Genomic DNA, 27,003 nt, shown 5'->3' with positions numbered 1-27,003 from the left:
AGAGCTTATTAACTCTCCTTTTTAAAGTAACTCTAATTTAAAACACTTTTAAAATAATGACATTAATGGTAAAATATTTATCAAGCACAATTTATTTATAAAAGCAGGAATAACATTGATAAAAATTAGGAGTCATATCTGTATTATTTGTGTGGTAGTTCCTCACTGTGACCACTGGAGAGCAGTGAACTCTCATCACAATCTACAGTCAACAGGACAAAAACGCCACGGAGCAGGTTCTGTTCTACACACCTCTGTTCATCATCAAACACTCTGCATTAAAAGTCTTTATTATGCTGTAAGCACCGATATGATAACAAGAGTTTCATCACAAAGTAAATCAAACAAAAGAAGTTCAGATGACGATGTTTCAGGAGTAACTATCACATCACCTGATCTGTAAAAACTGATGACATCACCAAGTCAGACAAAGGGTTAGAAAAAAAAGTCAGCAGCTCTTCTAGCAGGTTTTATCTGAATAAAAACATCACATTTGTTCCTGTATTGATGTGATGAGAAGAAATGAGACCTGCTGAGGCCTCTGATACATTTATCAGCTATAGTAGGATAATGGCTCAGATATGCAGCTGCGACATGATTTGGTTTCAATATATTTATATTTAATGATTTCAATTAATTTAATTTGTACTCTTTTGTTTCACTCATCTTTAATTTACAAATTCACACTGATGTGTTCAGACTGAAGATCTTTCAAAAACCTTCTGAGCATCATCAGCAAGCTGGTTGAGGATCGATTCCAGAAGTGTGTAGGTTGTGCCGAAAGAGAAGCCCATTGCTAATGGGATTCCAACAAAGGGAATAAATCTGGATGCTTCCTCTGCTACAATTAATGTAGCTGTGCGTCCCACTTGGGTCAAAACCTTGATGAGGAGCCCTGCAGTTATTTCTACTGCAGCCAGTGGTGAAATGATGACGGCACGCAGATCAGCGTAGGGCACACCTGTTCTGTCAGACAATCTCTTCAGAGACGGGATATCGAGACCAAACGCATGAACATAATGTGTGACAGCACCAATCAGCAAAGCAGCATCAACAGCAATAGAAACACCAGGAACTGGAACAGCTGCTCCAGCTGCAGATCCAAGAGCATAGCATATTATTGTGGACTTCAGAGCTTTCTTCTTCTTGATGATGATCTCTGGGTTGATGTTGGGCATGACGAACAGCAGAGTGTCCCTCTTGTTTTTAGGAAGGTCTCTCTCTAAGGTCTGCTGCAAGAGAGAGAAGTCGTACAGTTTGAGCTTAAAGCTGGACACTAGGAAGACCTTTGGAGACTCGATGTCTAATTCTCTGAGTCCTGTGTCACAGAAGAAACACATGTTAACATTATATAAATCTATAAAGTGATCAAACTCAGCTCTAAGTGATCAGAAACTCACTGCGAACACAGTCTTCTCTGATTTTTGTAAGAGTCTCCTCTTCACTGAAGTGTCTCTGTCTTTTTTCGGCGCGTAAATTTTCATCAATCTTTGATCGAACAAAGTAGAACTTTTTCTTCATCTTATGAATCTCCTGAGCGAGTTTCACATCATTTTCTCTGAAGCGATCGGCTGAGATGATGATGAAGAAGTCAAACTTCTCAAATCCAACAAGCTTCAGGTACTTCTTAGCTGGATACTTGGTGGTGCCGATTCCAGGAAGATCCCATAATTTAACATTGGGATAGTTTGGATGGGGGTACGGTGTGACCTCATTGGTGGTTTCTGTAACACCAGTAGGAGCAGCTCCCTCGTCACCATTGGACAGCCCTCTGAGGGCATTAACAAAGGTGGATTTACCAACCCCACTTTCTCCTGTGATGGCGATATTTAGTGGAACATTATTTTCTCTTTCTAAATGTTGTTGAATCCTTGCAGCTGCTGCAGCAGCGTCGTTGTTTTCCAGGTTTTCTCTAACTCCAGGAATTTCTTCTGGATGTAAATCGTTTGGATCCTCCATGCTGATCCTTAAACAGAAGAAGAAAACCTGAGAAAACTTCACTTTTATCTTGGACTAAAGAAAATGTGAGTATATAGTATCTACTTCTATTTAATATTATCACATAAAATCATAGATCACATGTCAGATTTAACACAATAATATTCATTTTTTTATGTTTATAGTTTTGGAGAGAATAAAGCCGTCAGACTGTTTAAGTATTAATCAGAATCAGAATCAGAATACTTTATTGATCCCTGGGGGAAATTATTTTTTGTTACAGTGCTCCATTTTAAACCAACATTAAGACAAGACAGACAATACGCTAACTAAGAATAGTACAATATATACATATATATATACATACATACATAAGTCACTCATAAATAAATAGTTGGAAAAGAAACATGTGTAGTTGTAGCAGCAAACAGTGTGTTAAGTGGATGCGTTGTACAGGGAGATGGCCACAGGCAGGAATGATTTCCTGTGTCGTTCAGTGGTGCTTTTCGGTAATCTCAGTCTCTCACTGAACGTGCTCCTGTGACTGACCAGCATGTCATGGAGTGGGTGGGAGGTGTTATCCAACATAGTCTTTATCTTGGACAGCATCCGCCTCTCCGACACCACCTTGAGGGAGTCCAGCTCCATCCCCACAACATTGCTGGCCTTACGGATTAGTTTATTAAGTCTGTTGGCATCTGCGACCCTCAGCCTGCTCCCCCAGCATGCAACAGCATAGAGGATCGCACTGGCCACAACAGACTCATAGAAAATCCTCAGCATTTTCTGGCAGATGTTGAAGGACCTCAGTCGCCTCAAGAAATAGAGACGACTCTGGCCCTTCCTGTAAAGTGCTGTGGTGTTTTTAGCCCAGTCCAGTTTATTGTCAATGTGTACTCCAAGGTATTTATAGTCCTCCACAATGTCAACACTGACCCCCTGGATTGAAACAGGGGTCAAGTGTTTCCTGGTCTTCCTGAAGTCCACGATCAGTTCCTTGGTCTTTGCCACGTTGAGCTGCAGATGATTCTGCTCACACCACGTGACAAAGGAGTCGACCACAGCCCGGTACTCTGTCTCATCATCCCTGCTGATGCATCCAACCACTGCAGAGTCATCAGAAAACTTCTGAAGATGGCAGGTCTCTGTGCAGTGGCTGAAGTCTGTGGTGTAGAGGGTGAAGAGGAAGGGGGAGAGGACAGTCCCCTGTGGTGCCCCTGTGTTGCTGATCACCTTGTCAGACACACACTGTGGGAGACGTACATATTGTGGTCTTCCTGTCAGGTAATCAACAATCCAGGACACCAGAGAAGCATCCACCTGCATCGCTGCTAACTTATCACCCAGGAGGGTCGGCCTGATGGTGTTGAAAGCACTGGAAAAGTCAAAAAACATGACCCTCACAGTGCTCGCCGGCTGGTCCAGATGGGTGTAGACACGATTGAGCAGGTAGATGATGGCGTCCTCAGTTCCGAGACGAGGCTGATAAGCGAACTGAAGGGGATCCAGGTGTGGTCTTACTATGGGTCGCAGCTGGTCCAGGATGAGCCTTTCCAGGGTCTTCATGATGTGGGAGGTCAGTGCCACGGGCCTGTAATCCTGGGGGCCACTGGGACGTGGCGTCTTTGGTACAGGGACGAGGCATGATGTCTTCCACATCACCGGGACCCTCTGCAGACTCAGACTCAGCATAAACAGTTTATGAAAGACTCCACACAGCTGGGGGGCACAGGTCTTGAGGACGAGGGGACTCACTCCGTCTGGTCCAGCAGACTTGCCTGAGTGAAGTCTCCTCATTTGCATCTCAACCTGGTATTGAGTGAAGGTGATGGGTGGGGGAGGGTGTCAGGAATCTCACAGGAGGCAACATGTGAAGAGAGAGGCTGGCACAGTGGTGTGGCTCTGGATTCCAGGCTGACTACAGGTGAGGTTGTGGGGGTGGGAGCAGACACTGTGGTGTCGAATCTATTGAAAAACAGATTACACTCGTTGGCTCTATTCTCACCTCCTTCAGCTCCCCTGCTGTTGGTTGGCCTGAATCCAGTGATGGTCTTCATGCCCCTCCACACCTCTCTCATGCTGTTCTGCTGGAGTTTCCACTCCAGCTTCCTCCTGTAATTGTCCTTAGCCTCTCTGATCTTGTCCTTTAGTAACACCTGGATCTCCTCACCTCCTCTTTGTTGCCCCCTCTGAAAGCCCTCTTCTTGTTGTTGAGGAGGGCTTTGATGTCCTTAGTCACCCACGGCTTGTTATTTGGGTAACAATGAACAGTCTGAGCTGGAACAATGGAGTCGGTGCAGAAAGTTATGTAGTCTGTGATACACTCAGTAAGCCCATTGATGTCCTCGGCGTGAGGCTCACAGTGTTTCCCAGTCGGTCACCTCGAAACAGCCCTGTAGTTCTGCTAAGGCCTCCTCTGACCACCTCCTGACAGTCCTGGTGGTCACAGGTTCCCTCCTCACAATTGGCACATAGCGGGGGGTGAGGTGAATCAGGTTATGATCTGACCTACCAAGTGGGGGGAGGGAGGAGGAGCTGTATGCATCCTTGACGTTAGCATACAGTAAGTCTAAAGTTTTCTCTCCCCTGGTGGGACAGTCCACATATTGTTTGAATGTTGGTAGTGTATTGTCCAGTGATACATGGTTGAAGTCACCCGAGATCACAATAAAGGCACTCGGGTGCTGAGTCTGTAACCGAGCTATGGCAGAGTGGATAGTGTCACATGCAGCTGTGGGGTTAACAGAGGGAGGAACATAAACAGCCACCAAGATGACGTGAGAGAATTCCCTGGGTAAATAATACGGCCTGAGTCCAACAGCACACAGTTCAGTGTCCGGGCAACAAATCTTTTCTTTGATTGTTATGTTGGCAGGGTTACACCACCGGTTGTTAACTAAAACAGCAAGCCCACCTCCTTTCCGCTTACCGCTAGCGATGCTGTCCCTGTCCGCCCGAACAGTGTGGAAGCCTTCCACGGAAGCATTCTCATCTGGAATGTCCTGGTGCAGCCATGATTCGGTGAAACACATCAGGCTACACTCTCGGTATTCCCTCTGACTCCATACCAGTGCTGAGAGCTCGTCGATTTTAATTGCCAACGATCGCACATTACCCATCACGATAGACGGCAGACACGGTTTAAACCTCCTCCTCGCTTCGAGCCTCCGCTGTCTCACCGTCACCTTTTTTCTTCTCTTCTGTCCTTGACCTCTGCATCCCCGATGTGTTTTCCTCCAAATTTCAGCTGGTACTTCTGCGGGCCTGGCCAGCGAGCCGGCCGGCATCAGGGCGATCAGCTGATCTCTGGAGTAAACAGTCCGTGCGTGTAGGAGATGTGCTGCGGTCCCGTTCCTTGATAAAAGTAACAGTTCCACGGCCACCAGAAGAACAAAAACTCTCTCAATCCACATGATTGAGTAAGAGATAGAAAACGGAGGAAAATACAAGTCAGAAAAAAAAGAATACGTGAGAAAAAAGAGCTAAACTAAGAGAAAAGCAGGAGCGACTGTAACAGGCTGCACGCTGGTTGGCGCATGCGCACTGAGAAAACTAAGCTCTGAATGTTTAGTTGGTACTCACTCAGGAACTGATCAACAGGAAAACTGTCTCGACTTACACTTTAATATACATAGAAACAGGAAAAGAAACTATTGTTTCAACTGAATTCAGACCTGTGGACCAGTATGATCCTCCTGCCAGAAAACAAAGAGACTTTAAGCTCAGTCATCTCAGATATAAATTGTATTTCTTCTACTTTTTTATCGTGTATATTTTCTCCTATTTTTGCATAGTATTTCTGACAGGTTATGCTACAACTCTGGGACTAATGAAGGCTTATCTTATCTTATTGGAGTCCATCACAGCTTTCTGATGTTTCTTGCTTTGTTCATATTCTTATTTTTATTTTTTGTGTTTAAATTCAAAGTCAAGAATCACAGTAGTGACAACTGTATTATTAGTATTCTTACACCTTTACCACAGAGAGGTCATATTAGCCTTGAAAGATTTAATAAAAAAAATGCTACCCGGGTGCCAGAATCGACAGCTGCACATCTATATGAAGCTACATACTGACGGTGTATGGCAACCGGTGCTGAATACCTAAACATTGGCTTCCTGTTAAAATTTAAAATCCTGCTCCTCACATACAAGGTCTTAAATAATCAGGCCCCATCTTATCTTAATGACCTTGTAGTACCATATCACCCTATTAGAGCACTTCGCTTTCGCTCTGCAGAACTACTTGTTGTTCCTAGAGTATTTGAAAGTAGAATGGGAGGCAGAGCCTTCAGTTTTCAGGCCCCTCTTCTGTGGAACCAGCTTCCAGTTTGGATTCAGGAGACAGACACTATCTCTACTTTTAAGATTAGGCTTAAAACTTTCCTCTTTGCTAAAGCATATAGTTAGGGCTGGACCAGGTGACCCTGAATCCTCCCTTAGTTATGCTGCAGTAGACGTAGGCTGCCGGGGATTCCCATGATGCATTGAGTTTTACCTTTCCAGTCACCTTTCTCACTCACTATGTGTTAACAGACCTCTCTGCATTTCTCTTATTATTCTCTGTGTCTCTTCAACAGCATATCTTTATCCTGTCTTCCTTCTCTCACCCCAACCCAGGGGTCAGCAACCTTTAACACCCAAAGAGCCATTTGGACCCAGTTTCCACGGAAAAGAAAATACTGGGAGCCGCAAATACTTTTTGACATCTAAAACGAAGATAACAATGTTATTGCTTTTTACCTTTATGCTTTGTATAAACACCTAAAGTGTGTTGCTTATGAAATCCATGAAGTGCTACAGAGAAAATTCCATTTTATTTATGTAATGAACACATTTTGAACTCTTAAAAATATAAAAAAAAGGAAAGACACCTAGTCCAAGGTCTCTTTTAAATGAATTAAAAAGTTGAACTCATATACCAAACAAAAACTGTAGTGAACTGTAGTCATCCTTTTTTTTTTTCTTTTTTTTTTTTTTTTTTTTTGCCTGTCACGTTTGGCTCTTTTGCATCAGAATTATTGTCTAAAGGCGAAGAAAGATGCCCAACGGATTTACTTTACCAAATGGACCATCCCAGCCTTGCCGTAATGATCTATTTGATTCACCTTTTATTGTTTATTTTATTTTCACTTGTTAAATACGGGACAGACTTGACTGCGGAAAAGAAAGGTGAGAAAGAAAGGGAAAGAAAAACAGCGGGGAAGAGGGACGGGGATAAAGGGTAAAAAACAAAAAACAACAAAATAAGCAGACAAAAAATGCATATATCGATCACCTGGATCACCTGTTGAAAGAAAAAAGAAAACAAGCAGAAAAAAAGAGCAACATAATAAACAACATCACGATGATCTATGGGAATGTAACAGTAAAAATGAAATATTAAACATTGTTGTGCAGCACGTAAGATCGACAACGCACAGTGTGCTTTGAGGTAGGAGCAAAAAAGGGTGTAGTTTGTGTGTGTGATCACCCGTGTGCAGTGGAGGTCCTAGCCTGTGCCGGACACAGGGCCCAGTGGCGCCTGTGTCCGGCAGCCTCGCCTCTGTCAGTGCGCCCCAGGGCAGCTGTGGCTACAATGTAGCTTGTCATCGCCAGTGTGTGAATGTGTGTGTGAATGGGTGAATGACTGAATGTAGTGTGAAGCGCTTTGGGGTCCTATGGACTAGAAAAGCGCTATACAAATGCAGGCCATTTACCATTTAGCCTGTTTGGCTCCCTGGGTGAACACTCCCTCTGTTGTCCCCCCCCACACACACAGAACATATTAAGGATTGTACATTAACATAAAACTGTTGTACACACACACACACACACACACACACACACACATATGAAGAGAGAGAGAGTATGCATAGTATGCAAACGGCTACCAAACAGCCATCATAATTCGTCATACAATGAGAACAGGACAAATCAACAACTGACAATTAATATTAAAATCTGTAACATAATGTATTGTTTGGAGTTTACTCTGTTACTGTTGCTATTTTTACCATTTCTTCTTGGAGCAACTGTAACCTACATAATTTCCTTAGGGATTAATAAAGTGTTCTGATTCTACGGAGCCCCGCAGGGGACATGGGAGAAAAAAAAAATAAGACGGACTTTTGCGAGATCTCGCAAAACTATCTCGGGATCTCACAAAACAAACTCGGGATCTCGCAAAACTTTTGCGAGATCTCGCAAAAGTTTTAGCCGCATTCTTCCCGTTAGCTCGAAGCTAACGGGAGGTCGAGACCTACTACAGCCAGGAGGAACACCGCTTTCCCAGCACATCGTGCCTCGACCTCCCGGTCGGCTTCGAGCCGGCGTCCGAAGAATGTGGCTAAAAGTTTTGCGATATCTCGCAAAAGTTTTGTGAGATCCCGAGTTAGTTTTGCGAGATCTCGCAAAAGTCTGTCTTAATTTTTTTTTCTCCCATGTCCCCTGGGGGGCTCCGTATGATTCTGATTGTTTCAGGATGACCTGCCATTATCCAATCACACATTTGCTTAACTGTATCTTTTGCTTGTTTCTCCTCCTCTTCTTTTCTATTTTTTCTAAACTGAGCACCTGATGGCTTTGAACTTTTCTTGTCCATCTTCCATTGGTTTTAATTTTGCACTCCAGTATGAACACAAATCCCCCAACTCGAGGATCGCCACAACATAACCTAACAGACCTACACCTTAGTTCACAGATTCACTTTGTCTAAGGTTGATTTCTGGGATTTCACACAACCCAGGATTCAAATCATGAATCCATAATGGGCTTGGATTCACAACATTATGAATGAAATGTGCTCTATTTGGAAGCAGCCGGCCCCGCCCCTTTTGACGGGTTGTGTGTGAGACTTTAAATCATCAAACTGTAAATTATAAATTTTAAATTGTTATTGATCCTTTACCCCGAGTCCTAAAGTGTAGATTTATTTTCTTACTCTTCTTATATATATTGTTTGTTTACTTGCACTGCTGTAACTGGAGCCTCGTCTCTCTATAAACTGGACTGTATGTAGCGGAGATGACAATAAAGTTTACTTTGACTTCAGCAGCAAGGAGGCGCACCGAGGGCTCTCGCGCTCACTTTTCGCATATAGAATTTTGTGTTTTCGTGTTTGTTGTTTTGTTTTTATTTTGTTTTATTTTGCGAGTTGGTTATTAGATGCTGCTCCAGCCAGCCAGAGAATCCCCCGCCGCCCAACCCTCTCCTCTCTGTGCCGCAAGCAGCAGGCGCACCTCGCAAACGGAGGGCGCCCTTACTCCCAGCAAATGGGCAATAGAAAACCTATGCCTATAGGTGTAGCTTTCCAGCTCACAGCCCGAGACACCTAACTGGGAATGACATAGGCGGGTATGCCTATGCCATTCCCAGTTTGCGCTGGCATGACGTCGGGGCAGCATGAGTACGAGCATTTTTTTAAAAATTTTCTGCCGCATGCCCATGATGCCGCCCCCCACCACGATGCTGCCCCGGGCAACCGCCCGTGTCACCGTATCTAAAACCGCTACTGCCTGTGTGTACACCTGTGAGCATGAGCGCGCTTGTATTTAAAAGGTTCCTTCATGTGATGATCTGCTAGAGGGTATGAGGAGCCACAGCCCCGTCCACCAGGGCATGAAGCAGGTATGGAGGAGATCAAAACTGCAGACAAACCTCAGAACCTCAGAACACAAGAGACCAAGGAAGACCAACAGAGGGGCAGCCGCGCCACGATCCCAGAAAGAGCTGAGGAGAACCCCAGATGAGGGGTCAGTCAGTAGCCGTGGAGCAGAAGCCGGGGGGGGGGGGGTTGCAGTGACGTGCCCATGAGCTCCGCCGGCAGCCAGCTGTGCCAGAGTGACCGAGCCCCAGGCTCCAGGCCCCGACAAGCAGCCACCAGGGAGTGAGCCAGTGGGTACCCGGACGCCCATCCCCAGACACAAAGAACCACCAATGCACCGATGTCTGAGGGCGTCTGCCACTGGCAGGGGAAGTGGTGGGGGGAGATAGGCCTACATACCTTGGAGGGCCTGAGATGTCCCTAGAGAGGTGGCGTCTGATACCCAACCTGACAACCCTGGTCTCTTTGTAATTGCTATAGAGCCTCTGGCACAAAAACTGAGGAATAATGTAAATATATTTGGAATTTCGATGGGTAATAGTCAACATAAGCTTCTATTATATGCAGATGATATGTTGTTACTTATGACCCACCATGGGAAGTCAATTCCAGCCCTATTAGAATGTATAGAAAGCTTTACGCTGCTTTCAGGGTATCGTGTCAACTGGGATAAATCAGAGGCAATGCCTATGTCAGGACACTGCCCCCATACTTTATTTAAACAGTGGGAGTTTCGGTGGTCCGTGAATGGTTTGAGGTATTTGGGGATACAAATTACCTCGGATTACACTAAGATGGTTCAAGCAAATATGGAGCCAATGATTGAAAGAATAAAAATGGAATTTGGTAGATGGTCCAGAGTGCGTCTCACAATATGGGGTAAAATTAGTTGTATTAAGATGATGACTGCACCCATGATCTTTTATATTTTATCTAATATTCCATTACACATTCCAGATAAGTATTTCAAAGATCTAGACTTTTTGATCCGGCAGTTTCTTTGGGGTAGTTCACCACATCGTTTAAGTATTAGGAAACTTCAAACGAGTGCAAAACAAGGAGGTTTTTCATTGCCTAATTTCCAATGGTATTATTGGGTGATGAACGTGAAACAACTTAGAGCTTGGTTACCTACTGCACCAGTTAAACCCATTTGGTCCCATATAGAGACGGAAGTTAATGGCGGTATTTCTCCTTGGAGGGAGCTGTTTGATACCAGTCATAAAACTACCCATCCTATAATTGCAAACGCGAAGACATTGTGGTGTAAATTACATAGGGCAGGTCGCTGGGATTTTATTAAATCACCTTCGGCAACCTTATGGGGGAATAAAAGAATTTTAATTGGAGGGACATCGGTTGACTGGCTACAGTGGCGTAAAGCAGGCATCCTTAATGTATCAGATTTATTTGACTGTGGGACTAAATGTTTTTTAAGCTTTGATAAAATTGTGGAGTTATATAAGTTGAAGCGTAATCAATTCTGGAGATATGTCCAAATACATAGTTCATTATCGAAGTGGCTGGGAACCCCCTTGAGTTGTCCTGTGGGCAGCCCTGTGGAAGTCCTGCTCTCAAGATCACCCTTGGGTAAAGGCATTACCTCTAAGATTTATCACTTATTGCAAGAACGGTCAGCTGACCCTCTCCTTAAAGTTAAGGGCTACTGGGCCCAGGACATGGCATTGGACATATCTTCAGTTGAATGGGATTCATGTTTTCAAAGTGTTAATACTATGTATAAAGAAACAGGCAGTAGATTTATTCAACTTAAGATAATTCATAGGTGGCATTGAACACCGCAACAATTGTATAAATGGAACCTGGCCTCTACGGACGAATGTTGGAGATGTGATGGTCAAAGTGCCTCGATTCTACATATCTTATGGAGCTGTTCGGCACTTCGAGATTGGTGGGAAAATATAATGGAGGTAATTTTCAGTGTTTTAAAAAGGAGATTTGGTATCTCACCAAAACTGTCCATACTTGGTATAATCACAGAACTTTCTGATGGAGATTTTTCTAGTTATACAAAAAGATGGATTATTCTGGCTCTTACTACGGCCAAACGGGTCCTACTAAGACATTGGCGGAAAAAGAACCCCCCTCCCTATGAAGAGTGGCTAAAGACAATGGCTAAGTTGGCGTCTTATGAAAAAGTGACTTATGGTTTATTAGATAAATTGCATTAATATGATTGTATTTGGTCTCCCTTTACAAGCTGGCTTTCTGTAACTTGAAGAACAGAAGAGTAATGAGAGAGTGGTGGTGTGGGAATTGGTGTGCGAAGAAAGAATAAGATAACTTTCCTTTGGGTTTTTTTTTTCTTTTTTTTTGTTCTTTTTTAAAACTATTTATGTAGTTATTCTTAAGTTTTGTTATTGAAGTTTAAAATGAAATAAATAAAAAAAGTGTTGATGAGAAAAAAAGAACTAACACAAATAAATTACACTTCAGTTAAATACTTATAATTTTTTTCCAAACCACCTGGAGCTGCAGTATAAAGACTAAAGAGCCGCATGCCCCAACTGGTCGGAGCAAATGGCCCCGCCCCTCCCTGAGCCTGGTTCTGCCGGAGGTTTCTTCCTGTTAAAAGGGAGTTTTTCCTTCCCACTGTCGCTAAAGTGCTGCTCATAGGGGGTCATATGATTGTTGGGTTTTTCTCTGTATGTATTATTGTACGGTCTACCTTACAATATGTTGTGATTTAGTACTATATAAATAAAACTGAATTGAACCAAAAACCAAAATACTTTTTTTAATAAGTGCAATTTCTCTCTCTCTCAACAAACTGACAGAAAATAGCAGAATGAAATGTAAGTACAGACTGAGTAGTTCTCAAATGACAGGAAAACCCCCAAAAATTTACCAACTTAATGGAGTTACGAGTAAGAACAAATGAGGACTGTCACATGATCATAGGCTGGAAAAATGAATATAACAACATAACTTACAAAGTTTCACCAAAAGTTGAGCTTTACCTGCTTCAGTGCTGGGATGATAATAAGTTGGAGGTCTGGTTGCCCACAGTGGAGCCTTGTTGACCTCTGTTCTAAACAGCAAATTCAAAAGTGTTAAATGTTTTGGTGTTAATAGTCTTCTTGCAAAAGTAGAGTTAATTTTACTCTAAGTAGAGTCACATTCTTTTAATGTAACTCTGAGGTGTAAAATGATAGTAGTTAAAATCGAGTGTTAAAAATGAGTGTTTCTATGTCAAATCTGGGGGTGTTACAATGGAAACATTAACTCTTGACCTCTTAACTCTGAACTCCTAGAGGGGCTATGACACCAACAGAGTAAATTCACAGACTCCGCCCCCAGCACGGCTCCAATCGAAGCCGAAGTGAAGCCGTTTCGGAACATTTTGCTCTATATATTTGAGTTGTTTGCCATGCTTGGTAAGTCAGTTTTTCAAAGATTGTTTCAATTATTATTATTAGCTTTTACTCCTGTGGCTCTTTGGAGTTGAGACAAAGCTGTGTGAAAGGCATTAGCCATGTTGCTCGCTGATAGCATAACATTCTGTTTTAGCTAGCTGAAAGGTATTGTTTGCGGGCAAATACCACAGCCTTGAAAAAAGCTTGCATGTGAATTTTCAGTCAAACTTTTGGTCAATAACACCTAAAACAATGTGTAGAATGTGAAACGTTGGTATAATGGTGCTACTTGAAGCCTGAAAACGATCGCCCATAAAAAATAAAAAAAAACGAGCAAACAGCAGTAGCAGACGTCCTGACTGGATTCTACGTTAGCATAGATCCCTCCAGAGTTTTGTGCACACGGTTTAGGTAAAAATGAAAAAGGTTGAGGTTTTACATTTAGTTCAGTATTACCTGTTGCCTGTGTCCTTGTCTTTTGGGAAAATACTTTACACAAGTAATGGCTCAAAGAGGATTCGTTTTTTTTTTTTTACTGTGCTGCAATTGTTTACTGGATTATTTGTGCCATTAATTACTGTCAACTAATTTTTATTCAATCTCCGCACAGGATATGCTTGTGAAGATGGAATATGGGGGAGAGCAGAAGTGCGTTGAAGTTCCACAAAGGAATGAATGAAGGACATGCATATTGTATTGAAGAAATAAGTGATGAGATGCTGTTATTTGCATTTACCAGCTCACCTATGTCAGACTTTTTGATAAACACAATTCTAATGAAAGTGAGAACATGTACACTGTTACATCTTTCAGAAAATGTTTTGAAATTGTGGTGCACAGTTCAGAATAAATGTTTTTCAAAAACCATTGCGTCTTTTTAGTAAATGTTTAATTCCAAAAGAAATTTCTAGAAGTTCAGGACAGTAAAATTCCCGCTTTTTAGAATGAATTAGAAGTTAACTCTTACGTAGTTAAACTAAAATACTCTTTGAGAGTTAATATATAAATTCTTAACACCAAGTGTTAAATCATCAACTCCAGACAGATTTGGTGTTTAACACTAAATCAGAGTTAACGTACCAACTCTCCAAAAAGAGTTAAATTAACACTCTCTGGTGTGGACCCATATAGACACTTTAATAGTGTTGAAATCAAATCCGACAGTGTTAATTTGGACATGCTGGATTTGCTGTGTACACTGAGCTGTGTGTCCTCTAACCCAACCTGAGAACAGCAGGAAGAAACTGGTTTAACTGAACCTGCTCAGTTATGTTCAGTCCAGTATTATAAGAAAAACAATTCCCTGTTCTCACAAATTTAACGATCTCAAAACCACATTGAAAGGAGTCTGTTGAGGTCATTTCTAACCATGAGGCCTCCTCGGCATCTCCTCTGTGAGCTATTACAGACATGTCCGACCAGGAGGCCTTAGGACAGAACAAGGATGTTTTATACACAGACTTATGATCACATGACATTCATGCTTTTCCTAATTATAGTTGAGATGCAAAAGATAATTATTACAAAAAAAAAGACAAGTTCAGATAGAGCTAAAATTCATGATTACACCAAAAAAACAGTGTCATGATGTTTCAGTAACTTTTATTATTCAGATATAAACTGTGTAAAATATCACATTTGTTCCTGTATTGATATGATAAAGTGAACAGCTGGGTTTTGATTTGGATGCAACATTCAGAAAAGCATCTTGTGTAAAACTCGGCAACAGGAAACACGAGTTACCTGCTGTGACAACCTCTCTGGCTTAAAGTTTATTTATCTAAAAGTTCATTTATACACTGCAGTTTCAAAAGTGTCTTTAAATAATATTCTAACCCAGACGTGAGGAATAATATAATTTTACATTGAAGTAAAAAAAACAAAAAATTATGATTTATGATCAAAGTCGAAATCTTGTTGCAGTCTGAAAAAGCAATTTATGAAAAAGTGACTCATGTCAGAGTTGTTTGGGTTATTAATGCCTATTATCAGACTTAAATGTGTTTAAAGTAAAACCCTACATTCAGCAGATTAGATTAACATATTATAACTTCATAATCTGAAAACAATGTTAAACATGATACATGTAAATAATGTAAGTTATTCTCTGTTCATCAGAATACAATATGACCGGATGCAGTGAAACTGGCTCAATAACCAGCAGACTGTGTGATGATAAAGTAACACCCAAAGCTAAAAGAGGAAGTTTTCCTCATAGTCTGGTAAAGATGTTATTTTGTCCATATAAGGTCACATCAGAGAGGGGGCAGGAAGTCATTCAGCAACCTCACAGGTATGATTATTAAAAAGTACCAAATCCATAAAAAAAATAAAAGATTTTCTATGACTTATCTCGAAAAAATAAAAATGGCGACAATAGAAAAAAGTAATCTCCTCCATACCTGCTTCATGCCCTAGAGGACGGGGCTGTGGCCCCCCACACCCTCTAGCAGATCATTACATGAAGGAACCTTTAAAATACAACCACGCTCATGCTCACAGGTGTACACACGGGTGCTCACACACACAAACGACACCCTTTTTGGCTCCTACCTCAAAGCACACTGTGTGCTGTCGATCCTACGTGCTGCACAATAATGTTTAATATTTAGTATTTACTGTCATATTCACATAGATTATTGCGATGATGTTGGTTATTATACTGCTTTCCTTTTTGCTTGTTTTCTCTTTTCTTTTTTCTCAACAGGTGACCCAGGCGATTGATATATATATATTTATTTTTTGCCCCCCCACTCTTTTTTTTGTGTCCTTTATCACCGTTCCTCTTCCCCACTGTTTTTCTTTGCCTCTCTTTCTTTCTCCCTTTCCTTTCCCCCAGTCATGTCTGTCCCGTATGTAGCAACGGAAAATAAAATAAAATAAGCAATAAAAACAATCAAATAGACCAATATAGCAAGCCCGGGATGGTCCATTTGATTTAGTAAATCTGTTGGGCATCGTTCTCGGCCTTTAGACAATAATTCTGATGGCAAAAGAACTAAATGGGACAGTTTAATTCATGAGATAAATTAAAAGAACTTACTCTGGATTCCTGCTGAGGCTGAAAGTGAAGCGAGTAGCACACTGCAGTCAGTAACAATGTGAGAAGTTGCAGTTTGGCTTTGAGCTTTTGTGGTTAGTCACAGGAAAAACCTCCACCCAAGATAACAATGAACCAATCAGTGAGTCTTCCTGAGGGCCACAATAAGATATGTAGAAACAGCTGATTTACAAGAAGTCATGTGTCCACAGCAGAACTCAGTGTACTATAGAGTGGAGTAAAAAAATGTTTTTCTATTTTTTTGTGCTTGTCACACTTTAATGTTTCAGATCAACAAAGAAATTTAGACAAAGAGAACACAAGCAAACACACAATTAAGTAAGTAAGTAAAATTTATTTATATAGCACATTTCACAGATAAAAATCACAAAGTGCTTTACAATAAGATCAGACATACAAGTTAAAATTAATTAAAAGCCCGTTTGTATAAAAATGTCTTCAGCTGCTTTTTAAAGGAGTCAGCACAGTCTAGACAATTCTGTTTCTAAATGAAGGTGTTTGTTATTAGGGGGAAAAAAACAAACCTACATGTCCCCGTGTGAAAAAGTGTTTGCCCCCTGTTAAAATACCTGAAGTGCCTCAATGCTATGCTTTATATTAATAAGTGTCATGTAATTATATAGTGTAGTATTGAATGGACGCAGCCCTGATAACGAAGGCCTTAGACTGCATGTCCTTTAGCTGGAGACTCTCACCCACGTTTATCTGCAGGAGATGAAAACAGGAACCATCTGCAATACACCGCTTGATATTACCACATCCTTTAAAACATCTTTTCTCTCCCACAGTCTTCTCACACATGCCTTCAACATTTAACACTTTCTGTTCTTCTGTCCTAACAGCTATCAACAAATTTCCATCCCTGAGAATTTTAGTCAGCTGCACTTCTCCAAACTTTTTTTTCAACTCTCTAAATCAGCGGTCCCCAACCTTTTTTGCGTCACAGACCGGTTTAATGTCAGACAATATTGTCGCGGACAAATACAACAAAATAAAATGATATGACCAAGACGAAAACGGTGGTATTTTGTAAATATAACAATAAACCCAAATTCACTGTGTAATTGTGTAACTTTATTAGCAGCGTCTCCTGAAATGCACCAACAACATTTAGAGTAGCGTCCTCCTCTCTGCCCCTTAATGCTCTCTAGTTGCTATGGTAACGCGCAAATAAGACACACAACTATGGGCCATCTGACCTCGGGAAATCACATGATAGGGCGGGGCTTCACAATGAGCTCACCAGAAACCCTGGCTGATTGTGACCTGCACCCATTTTCACACCTTGGCTCGTGTGATTAGGTAGAGGATCATTGGGGGGACACTCCCACAGGGCTTAAATCTGAGACGCTCCAACATTTGACCCTAGAACTGAAGAAGCTTCTTGGATGAAACGTCTTCAAGCAACTTAAAGACGTCCAGACGCTTTTCTTTCCAAGCTGCTTATTCTTACAACTCTTAAACCTTTTTTTCTATGTAGTTCGTACTGTGCTGAGCTTTGGGGTCTCTACTGAAAATGAAACTATGCTCCAATCTGGCCAATAGTGGGCATCAGAGACCCTTCTTGTATTAAAAAAAAAATTAAATATTAAATGTGGAGTACCGTCATTAAAGCCTCATCTCTTCAGTACTCCCGGGTGTCTCGACTAATTTTTTGCCTCCCTCACTACTCTGCGAAAAGTGAAGGGAGTTGACCCCGAAGGAGGACATCTACTTCGGCCCTGGGGGAACTTCCCACCTCGCGTCTCCCGACCACAGTCAGGGGACCGACGAGAAGAAAGGTTAACAGTGCTGAAGTCTGCTGTTCAGGCAGTGAGGAGTGGCAAACTCTGTCAGGGAACAGCGACTGAGTTTGCTAAAGACAAATCAGTTGAGGCAGACAGCCACGTGGCTAGCGGTGGCGCCCGCGATGCTCCAGTGTGGAACAGCGGAGGTGATGGGACGCCTCCAAAAGCTTGGCAGGTTGCTGGCGGAGATGAAGCAGGGAAACCTCTTGCTGGGTTGAGGCAGAGCTCACAGTCGTCTCTGGATGCTGTGGCTGGAGCTCAGGTTGAGGACTGGGCCTCCTGTCCCTTGGCACCAGAACGGGTGCAGGAACTGGCTGAACCTTACCTATCCCCACCCAAGGAACAGATACGGGCTGGAGCAGGGACGGGTTGGGTCCTTGCCGCCCTCACTCTAGACTTAGGGACAGGCGCAGAAACTAGCTGGACACCAGCCAACCCCACCTGAGGAACAGGTACAGGTGCAGGAGTGGACTGGGTCTCAGCTGTCCTCACCCTGGGAGCAGGCACAGGAACAGGTGATGGCAGGGCACCAGCTGCACTGACCAGAGGAAGTGGAATAGGTGCGGGGACCTGCTGAGCCTGAGCTGCCTGAGGAACTGGTTCAGCAACCATCTGGGCCCTAGCCACCTTCACCCAAAATACTGGAATTGTTGTACACTGTAAACCCGAATCAGTTGACTGAACTTAAAACATTTGTGGAAACTGATTACCTCAAAAGTTTTAAGTACACAAACTCATCTTTTATAAGTATGGGGTACTCAAAATTTGTATTTATTGTTAACTTAAAAATTTTAAATTATATTTTTATTTTATTAATTGAGCTTTACTTAAAAACTATATACTTTAATTTTAATATTTTTGTGTTTTTTGTAGTTTACTATTTTGATCCAACACAATGCAATTATATTACAAACTAAACTCAAATTATATGATTATTAATTAAAAGATATTTAGTTTTAAATGTTTGAGTGTAGACTAGTAAAAAAAATTAGAGAAATTCATTTACTTTACATTTTGTTTATTTAACATTTTTTATGGAAATGTAAAAACATCACTTAGTATTTTTATATAACCACTAACATGGACATTGGCACCATAAAGTGAGCATTATAAATTCAATGTAGAACATGTATCTTTTTATAAAATCACAAAGGACAACATCAGTCCTAATTGCATCTTACTCAAAATACATAAATTCAAAATAAAAAGTCAAATACTAATCACTTTTGTTTGAAAAAGAAATGAAAAACAATTTTATAAAATGGGTACAAATAAAGATGATCATCTTCCAAATAACCAAAGCAAAATTAGGTAAACTGATGGAGTTAAATCCACCTAAAGTCTGTAGTAAACTTAAAGTGCTTTAAATAAAGTGCTTAAAACAAAGTGCTCAGTAACAGAGTGCATGTCCTAACAAACATTGCCTTATATTCCTTCCAGAACTACTCTTTCAGCAACAAATCATTTTTAAGAGCATGTAGGCAGGGTTTCAGAGGTTTGCTGTCATCAAGCCCCATGAAGATTTTTTGGACAAAGGTAAATGTGTGAACGAGCTTCCTGGGGTAGTCCAAATGCAGAGCATAGATCAAGCCAAACAATAAGGCAAATGCATCTGCAAATCTGGGAATATCACGCATCACCAAGTCGCCTTCCACCACAACGGCCATGCTTGAGGAAGTAAAATGGACAGAACTGGTCTGGGAAGCGCCGTCGGTAAGCACTGTGAGAAGGGCAACTGGAGTGTCAATGAGGGTCGACTCATCCAATGTGTCCTTCTGGAATAGACACAGTATCAATAAGTAAGGTTGGTTTGAGAGAATGTGACAAGCAAGACCTGTAATCTAGCAAAAAATTCAGCAGTGTAGTGGGTTACTTTGTAACGGGTTAGGGTACTCTACTTTTTTGAAAAATGTACATTAACGCGTTAGCGTCTTGCATTACATAATTAGTATGTTTGTTATTTTTCTAAAAAAAAAAAAAAGAAGTCATTTTTTATTTTATGACTTTATCTCAAAAAGAAACTAAATCTTGACTTCAGCCTTGTTTTTGGGGCCACCTGCAGCGTAGCCGAAGTGCTGTGATACGCCTGTGCCCTGCTCCTGACCCTCTGTGTGTGTGTGTGTGAGGGATTTCTAAAGAGAGGGTATTTTGCTTGTACAATTTGGTAGCTGCTAGGGTATTAAATTCCATCCATCCATCTTCATCCGCTTTATCCGAGGCCAGGTCGCGGGGGCAGCAGCCTAAGCAAAGAGGCCCAGACCTCCCTCTCCCCAGCCACCTCCTCCAGCTTATCCGGGGGAATACCAAGGCGTTCCCAGGCCAGCCGAGAGATATAATCTCTCCAGCATGTCCTGGGTCTGCCCCGGGGCCTCCTCCCGGTGGGACATGCCTGGAACACCTCACCCAGGAGGCGCCCAGGGGGCATCCTTGTTAGATGCCCGAACCACCTCAGCTGGCTCCTTTCGATGTGGAGCAGCAGCTGCTCTACTCTGAGCCCCTCCCGGATGGCCGAACTTCTCCCCCTATCTCTAAGGGAGAGGCCAGCCACCCTTCGGAGGAAGCTCATTTCTGCCACTTGTATCCGCGATCTCGTTCTTTCGGTCACTACCCACAGCTCGTGGCCATAGGTGAGGGTAGGGACGTAGATCGACCGGTAAATTGAGAGCTTCGCTTTTACACTCAGCTCCCTCTTCACCACGACGGACCGGTGCAGCGTCCGCATTACTGCAGCTGCAGCCCCAATCCGTCTGTCGATCTCCGGCTCCCTTCTCCCATCACTCGTGAACAAGACCCCGAGATACTTGAACTCCTCCACTTGGGGCAGGAACTCATCCCCGACCCGGAGTGGGCACTCCACCCTAAAGGGTGGGTATTAAATTGGATTTAAAAAAATCCATGGTGTTTTATCTCACTGGCAGAATTTAAGTGATGCAAAAATACACTTACATTACATGTCTTGAAGAATTCTGGGTCCTCCTCCCGCAGGTATACAGGAAGGGCACGAAGCACTGCAGTGCGTTTCACGTTGATATCAGGCGCCTCCTAAAAAGGGAAAAGAAAAGTTCATTGAACACAAAGTTTTCAGGTGTCATTCTTTGGGGAGAATACATGTTTATGAAACTGCATGGCATGTGACTCTACATAATTTTGGAGACATTTCTTTTAAGACACAACCTTTCTGTCTCTTATGACAAAGAGTCTGTATCTTACTCATTTGACAAAAATCCTACACAGTATTTTAAAGTAACATACCAGATCAGAGCTGTAATCTGTATAAAACACAAATGTTCAAAGCAAGGAAAAATTGAGTTTTTATCGGTGAAATCAGAATCAGAATCAGAATGGGGTTTATTGCCAGATGTTGAGGTTTACAACATTAGGAAATTGCTGCGGTGCTTCAGTGCAAACAATAAGAATTAAAGTGCTATGTAGAAAGAAAGATATGTGCATGAGATATACATGAGATATATACATGAGAATAAGAAACCTTTAATTTGTGTTAATTTTATCATTATCAATATTCACCTGAAGATCATAATGATTCAGGATGGTTCACAGAGCCTCTGATATCTTGCCAGTCCGTGCAGCCTTCTGTCTGTATAGAGCCATAAGTCGTGGTGTGTGTCTGTCAAGTTCAGCGTAGAACTGGTTCCGCAGGTTGATGTTTGTGACTCGGTGGAACTCCGCACAAATCTAAAATAAAACAGGACAAAAACATCCAACATGAAGCCAAATTACTGACCAAATTTACATCTTATCATTAAAGAGGAATTGCCCAACTTCTGTCTAACCTTGTTTTATAGATGTCCTATGAAGTGTTTTTTTCTTTTTCTTTTTTTTTTTAAAATTGGACCCGAACCACAAGCACAAGTGTATCACAAAGCTGACATATATTTTTGTTTGTTATCTATTATTTATTTATGTGTTATTTATTTATTATCTGAATCTGAAGAGATCTGCTGAACTTGCATTGTTTCATGTTAAACTGAAGAAGAAAAAAAAAAATCAAAGCACAGATACCTGAGAGTCAAATCGCAGAGCAGGCCATTTCTCTAAGAAGTTCTTTACCATTGGGTTGTCTTGAACTATTTCATGGCGACGAAGTGCAAAGGTAGTCTGCATCAGTTTTTCAATCATTACTTTGTTGGGCTCAGTCTTCTCAACCTCATTTTTTATCTGGACTCTCATATCCTCCAAACTGACCTGATCTTCTCCTTATGGAAAGTTTGGGAGGTAGTTCACCTCAGCTCTTCTGGCTCTTTTTATGTTTGAGTGGGGATGCTCTCCTTCAGGGTTGTTAACACTCCTCCTGCCAGCGTTGACAGACACCTCCACACATCCAGATCTGGCTAGCTTGGTGCGATAATTTCCCATCTTGAATTTTAAACTGGTCTTCCAACCATAACTTCCATTCCTACTTCCAGGCTCTTTAAGACATGGATGAGTGGTAACAAGAGCTTCTGCTGCCAAACCGACATCTCCATCACTCGGATAGGCTTTGAAGGTGTGCATCGCTGAAGCCATGGTCTCCAAGATGTTGTGCTTTTGGGCTCGAGTCAACTTCAGATGTTTTCCAGACATCTCAAAGGCTCTATTTCCCTCCTCAAGGAGATGTTCAACTTCGTAAGAAAAGGTAGGTACTGGGAAAGTGTCAGGCCAACACTTCAGACGCTGAGCTAAAGGCACATGAGGAAGGATGTCTGTATCAGAACTTGCACAAGAACTGACATCACTTTCAGATCTCACTACTTTTAGTGTGCCCTTCTCCGGCAACTCTTGAATATCCAGTAGGCAGGTAAGTTGCCCATCAAAGTCGGGGTCTTCGTATTGTAAGGTAAACTCAAAGTCCAGCCTTGGGTTGAGCTTCTCACGGAGTATGGTGATTAGTTCTTCCACCGACTCAGGCCGCTTAGTTAGAGAAACCTTCACAACAACATCTGTGGTGAGGTGAACTCTCAGCAGGAACTTTTGGGATACTGCCATCATCCTATGAATAAAACAAGGAATGGAGATGATTTTTAAAAAATGAATCATCTCATATATAAAAACACTGTACATCATACCATTAACCTTATTATGGTCAGTGATAATTATATACTCAGCCATCATTACAGCTTTCAAAAATTTCAAAAGTACACTGTACATTTCATGACAAAATAAACACTTAGCATGGCAAAAAAACTTACAATTACTGCTGTTTACTTTGAGTGCAGTCTTGAATTCTATGGCCGATCATCCAACAGTCCAAAACATAGGTAAGAATTTCAGATGTTACAAAGTCCCAGGCCATCATTCCATTTAGTCATGGTAAACAGTAACCCTCTTTTAGTTTTAAGTTTTTACCATATAATCAACATTGTCTCACCATGTATAAATTCTGTTAAGTTGAAAAAAAAAGAAAAAAAAAAGAAGCACAGAATACATATGAATTTACACTGCAGTCATTTTAAAAAACCAAGCCAAACTGCGAGATAAATCTTTGCAAAGACACATTGTTATGCAATAGTACATACTACATCAGTGAGATACTTGTAATATTACACAGAACTTCTACTTACAAACTACTTCTTTTACAGCCTGCTGCTTAATGGTATTTTCTTTATTTTACCTCACACACAGCTTCTGCATTGTGAAACTGCAATGATAATGAAAGGTATCTTGTGCTTTTCATCTGAAGTTTATATATCCAATTAGAACTTGGTAATTAAGTTTGGATTTACTTTGATTTCATAAACAAGTAAAAAACAAAACAAAACACTAGTACATTTTTTACATTTATCTGATAAAACAGTCTATTACACATGTATATCACAAAAATGAATATATGTACAACATATGCAAATTACATAATGCAAATACACTTTCAGTGTAGAAGTATAAAACGTTTTGGTGTCAAAAGTAGTTTTCCTTCCACATAGTATGCAGAAAGGGGCAAGTTGTCATTAAACTCAGACATAGAGTGGATAGCTATACAACTTGGGTAGAGTTCATATGACCTTACATGTTCAATGTAGTTTGACTTGTGATCTTTGCAAAGAAATGCAACATCATTGTTAACAAGGAGAATTTTTTCGATCTTGCTAAACTGTGGCAGTCCCCCATCCTCCCCCACAGACAAAAACATTCCAGGACTGTAAGTTGTACCATCAACAATGAACTTTGATGTGCTGTAAATTATTCTGCTGTCGGTTTTATTCTTTATGTATTCTTGTGCAACTTCAGGAAGATCTGAAACCGTGACAGAAGTGACATGCGACGACTGCTGATGTGGCTGAAAAAATGTTGGTGCACTGAGGTGGTAGGCCACCATGTGTTGGTGCCGTGTTGCTAATGTTTGCAACACATTCTTAAAGTTTTGTGTGTCATGTATTACCCGCTTGAAAAACCGATGCTTACCCTCAAACCTCATTGTCCATAAATGGACAAGTGGTCCAAAAGCACGTATAAGAGCTGGGTAGTGCTCTACATAATGATGTTTTGGAAGCAGTCTGAATTCAGGAAAAATGTCCTGCAGCACTTTTCTATGTTCATCTATCTTTGACTGCAAATACTGTATGGTCTCTTCATCAAATCTTGGGCACAGCATTAGCTCAACAACCTCTTTCAAATCCATTAACACTGTCCAAGAAGCATCTTCCTCAGGAACTACATTACCAATCATGAATGGCAGTAGTCTCAGCAGTGTGCTATTCTCATGGCCATTGCCACCAATGGTTCTCTTTGTAGAGAAGTTCTTTGGGATGGGCTTTGGTTTGTCAATTTTGTCTGAATGCTGGTAAGGAAAAGACAAGATTTTCCTATTCAAATGCTCAAGAGTAAAATATTTCCGCCGAATCATCTCCTGAATACACATGGCCAACTCCACAGGTACAATGCCTTCAAAAAGGTCATGCAGGACATCAGGCGGGAAGCCTGTAGTTGTATGAAAATACTGCAAACTTTCAGTCAGGATGCATTTCCGTTGCACACCTTCCTGACTATGACCATCCCCATGTAGGACTTCCTGCATATTATGATCATAACTGGCTTTTGTTCTGAGGCTAAACTTGCCATCTCCAACATCATGAGACTGAATTAGGTCTCGTGTTGCATTGCAGAACCTGCAAATAAATCCTGTTCTGAAAGACTGGCTAAACCCAGCCAATGAGTGGGCTGCCAGATTGTCAGATACAACGCACAAGACAGTCCCTTGAACAGATTTACCAAGGCACTCAATAAATACACCATCTTGCTCAAGAGTTTTTAGATCTTGTAGCAAAGGACCAAATGCTCTTTGATAGCCACACCTTTGGAGATCAGGTACCTTACATAGTGCTGCTAGCTGAATGACATGTAGACCTGAACGGTATTTACTTGGCAAATCAGCAAACACCCAGTATACTGCACACAGTTTGTGTATTTTCCTTGAAGTGCCCAATGGATTAGCAATTTCAAGGTCATCAATGTACAGTATCAGTGGCAGTGAAAGCTCTGATGAAGATAGTAACTCGTTTTCTTGGAAATACGACCCATCTTTATGGCTTGTGTAAAGACCCTGATGTGAGATATTTGTTTCCATAATTCTGTTCAGAATGTCTGTATGTTGGAACATTTTTTGGATCATCTCAAGTATAGGGACATGAATTGCTGTACAACCAGGCTCTAAGAAATACTGAACAGGCATTACCACAGGGTAGTTTTTTTCTATAAACCTTTTTCTACGTTTATTTGAACAAAGGTCCTCCCCTTTTGCTGTGGCACAAGCAAAAATATTTGCATCATTTACAGCATTAAGCAAATCATTAAGGATAGTATCGGAAGGAGTAATCTGATGCCTTTGTAAAACATCGTGCAGAGTTACTTTAATGAGGGGCTTTGACAAAGAAAATATTTGTGTCAGAGTATCAACTATTTCCTGAGAAGCCATTTCAGAAACATGAAGGATACTTTCCATCTTCAGGAACAGTGAAGACAAATTCTTGTGTAGCTGGGCTCTTAATTGCCTGGTATCACAAACACTGTCCACTTCAGGAAAAGCCAATGCTTCCAAATGCTCCTCATTAACATCCTCAAGGGCAAGCTCACCAGTGCTTTCCACTGGGCTGCTGTTTTCTGTTGACACAAGGTCATCGCAAATGTCCAGACTACCTGTGTGTGCTCTACTTTTGTGTGTATTAAAGGATGAATACACATTTGTGAGGTAACTACAGTTTTTATAAGGGCAAGCAACATTCTCATGGTTTTTTAGGTGTTTTCGTAAATGACTGAATAATGCAGTCTCTGAGAAAGGCTGCTTTAATTTGCACAAGGGACATGTAAAGAACACAAGAGCTTCTTGTGCACCTTGACTTGCACCAGTTTTCGATGGCTCATTGTGAATCCGTGACAAATGGATTTTCAATGCATTAAATGATTTGAATGTACAAATGCAAGACTCATAGAGACAAGGCAAGGGACTAACCTTAGAATAAATGCTGTGGTTCAAACGGTAATGCTTAAATAACTGTGCCCGGGTGTCTGAGGTGACTGCACACAATTTGCACTTCCAATCCATTGGCTTATTTGAAAAACTTCAGTGAACATCATTATTACAGTTCTTAAAGGAAAAAACAGATTACACAATTTCAAAGTAATTACAATTAATGCTCAAACTTTCAATCACTGCATGGTGACTGTAAAAGGCCAAACGTTGTCCAACATTCTCAATCTAAAGATAAATGTAGAAAAAAAATGAGCTCAGTTTTTAGTTTCAAATACTTGTAACTAGAGGGCACATCCTTAGTGTTTCCCCTTTCAAGAACAATTTTAAAGTGCAAATCACACCTGCTTAGATGATCTATTACTTTACCATGCAAATAATTCTATTTCTATATTTATATAATTGCCAGTTTCTTGACAAACATTCAAGGAGATCTACCGTTTTTTGCAACGTGAGCCTTATGGAATGCAAAATGTTTGTTTACTCACTCGCACAACTTAGGTGCTATTTTGAGTCCTTTGAGAGATATTTAGATCAATTCCTGACCAGCCTATATCCATATAATGAAAGTTGTTGGGGCACTAGACACTGCAGCTTTTACATAAAGCATAACCTGCCACAAAACGCCATTATTTTCCCACTGTTTTGTTATGAATTCCAAGCACTTGGTAGCATCTTGGTTGTGCTTTGTTGTCATCATCCGGGGACTTTTACAAATGTTTAGTCACACTAGTTGGAGCTCAACTAGATAGTGTTGAAACCAACACATAATGACTGCACGCCATTGTAGTTGTAGT

General features: G+C 41.3%; 1 protein-coding gene and 1 pseudogene across 1 annotated transcript; both read right to left on the bottom strand.

Moving 5' to 3' along the window:
- Positions 1 to 695: 695 nt before the first annotated feature.
- On the bottom strand, positions 696 to 15,986 carry LOC146634794 (interferon-inducible GTPase 5-like). The gene is made up of 3 exons (XM_085342895.1): positions 15,944 to 15,986; positions 1,401 to 1,966; positions 696 to 1,318 (listed from the first exon to the last, which is right to left on the bottom strand). Exons 2-3 carry the CDS (start codon positions 1,957 to 1,959, stop codon positions 696 to 698), a joined length of 1,182 nt encoding a protein of 393 aa, XP_085199021.1. The 5' UTR covers positions 1,960 to 1,966; positions 15,944 to 15,986.
- A 3,204-nt stretch (positions 15,987 to 19,190) lies between these two features.
- On the bottom strand, positions 19,191 to 22,272 carry LOC146634793 (uncharacterized; annotated as a pseudogene).
- Between the last annotated feature and the right edge of the window lie 4,731 nt (positions 22,273 to 27,003).

Source organism: Diplotaxodon limnothrissa, linkage group LG3 (assembly GCF_057381915.1).
Source record: "Diplotaxodon limnothrissa isolate DT_005_m linkage group LG3, D_limnothrissa_male_GT1.1, whole genome shotgun sequence".
Lineage (NCBI taxonomy): Eukaryota > Metazoa > Chordata > Actinopteri > Cichliformes > Cichlidae > Diplotaxodon > Diplotaxodon limnothrissa.
Note: the sequence above shows the minus strand (reverse complement) of the source record. Positions and strands in the feature narration are given on the sequence as shown.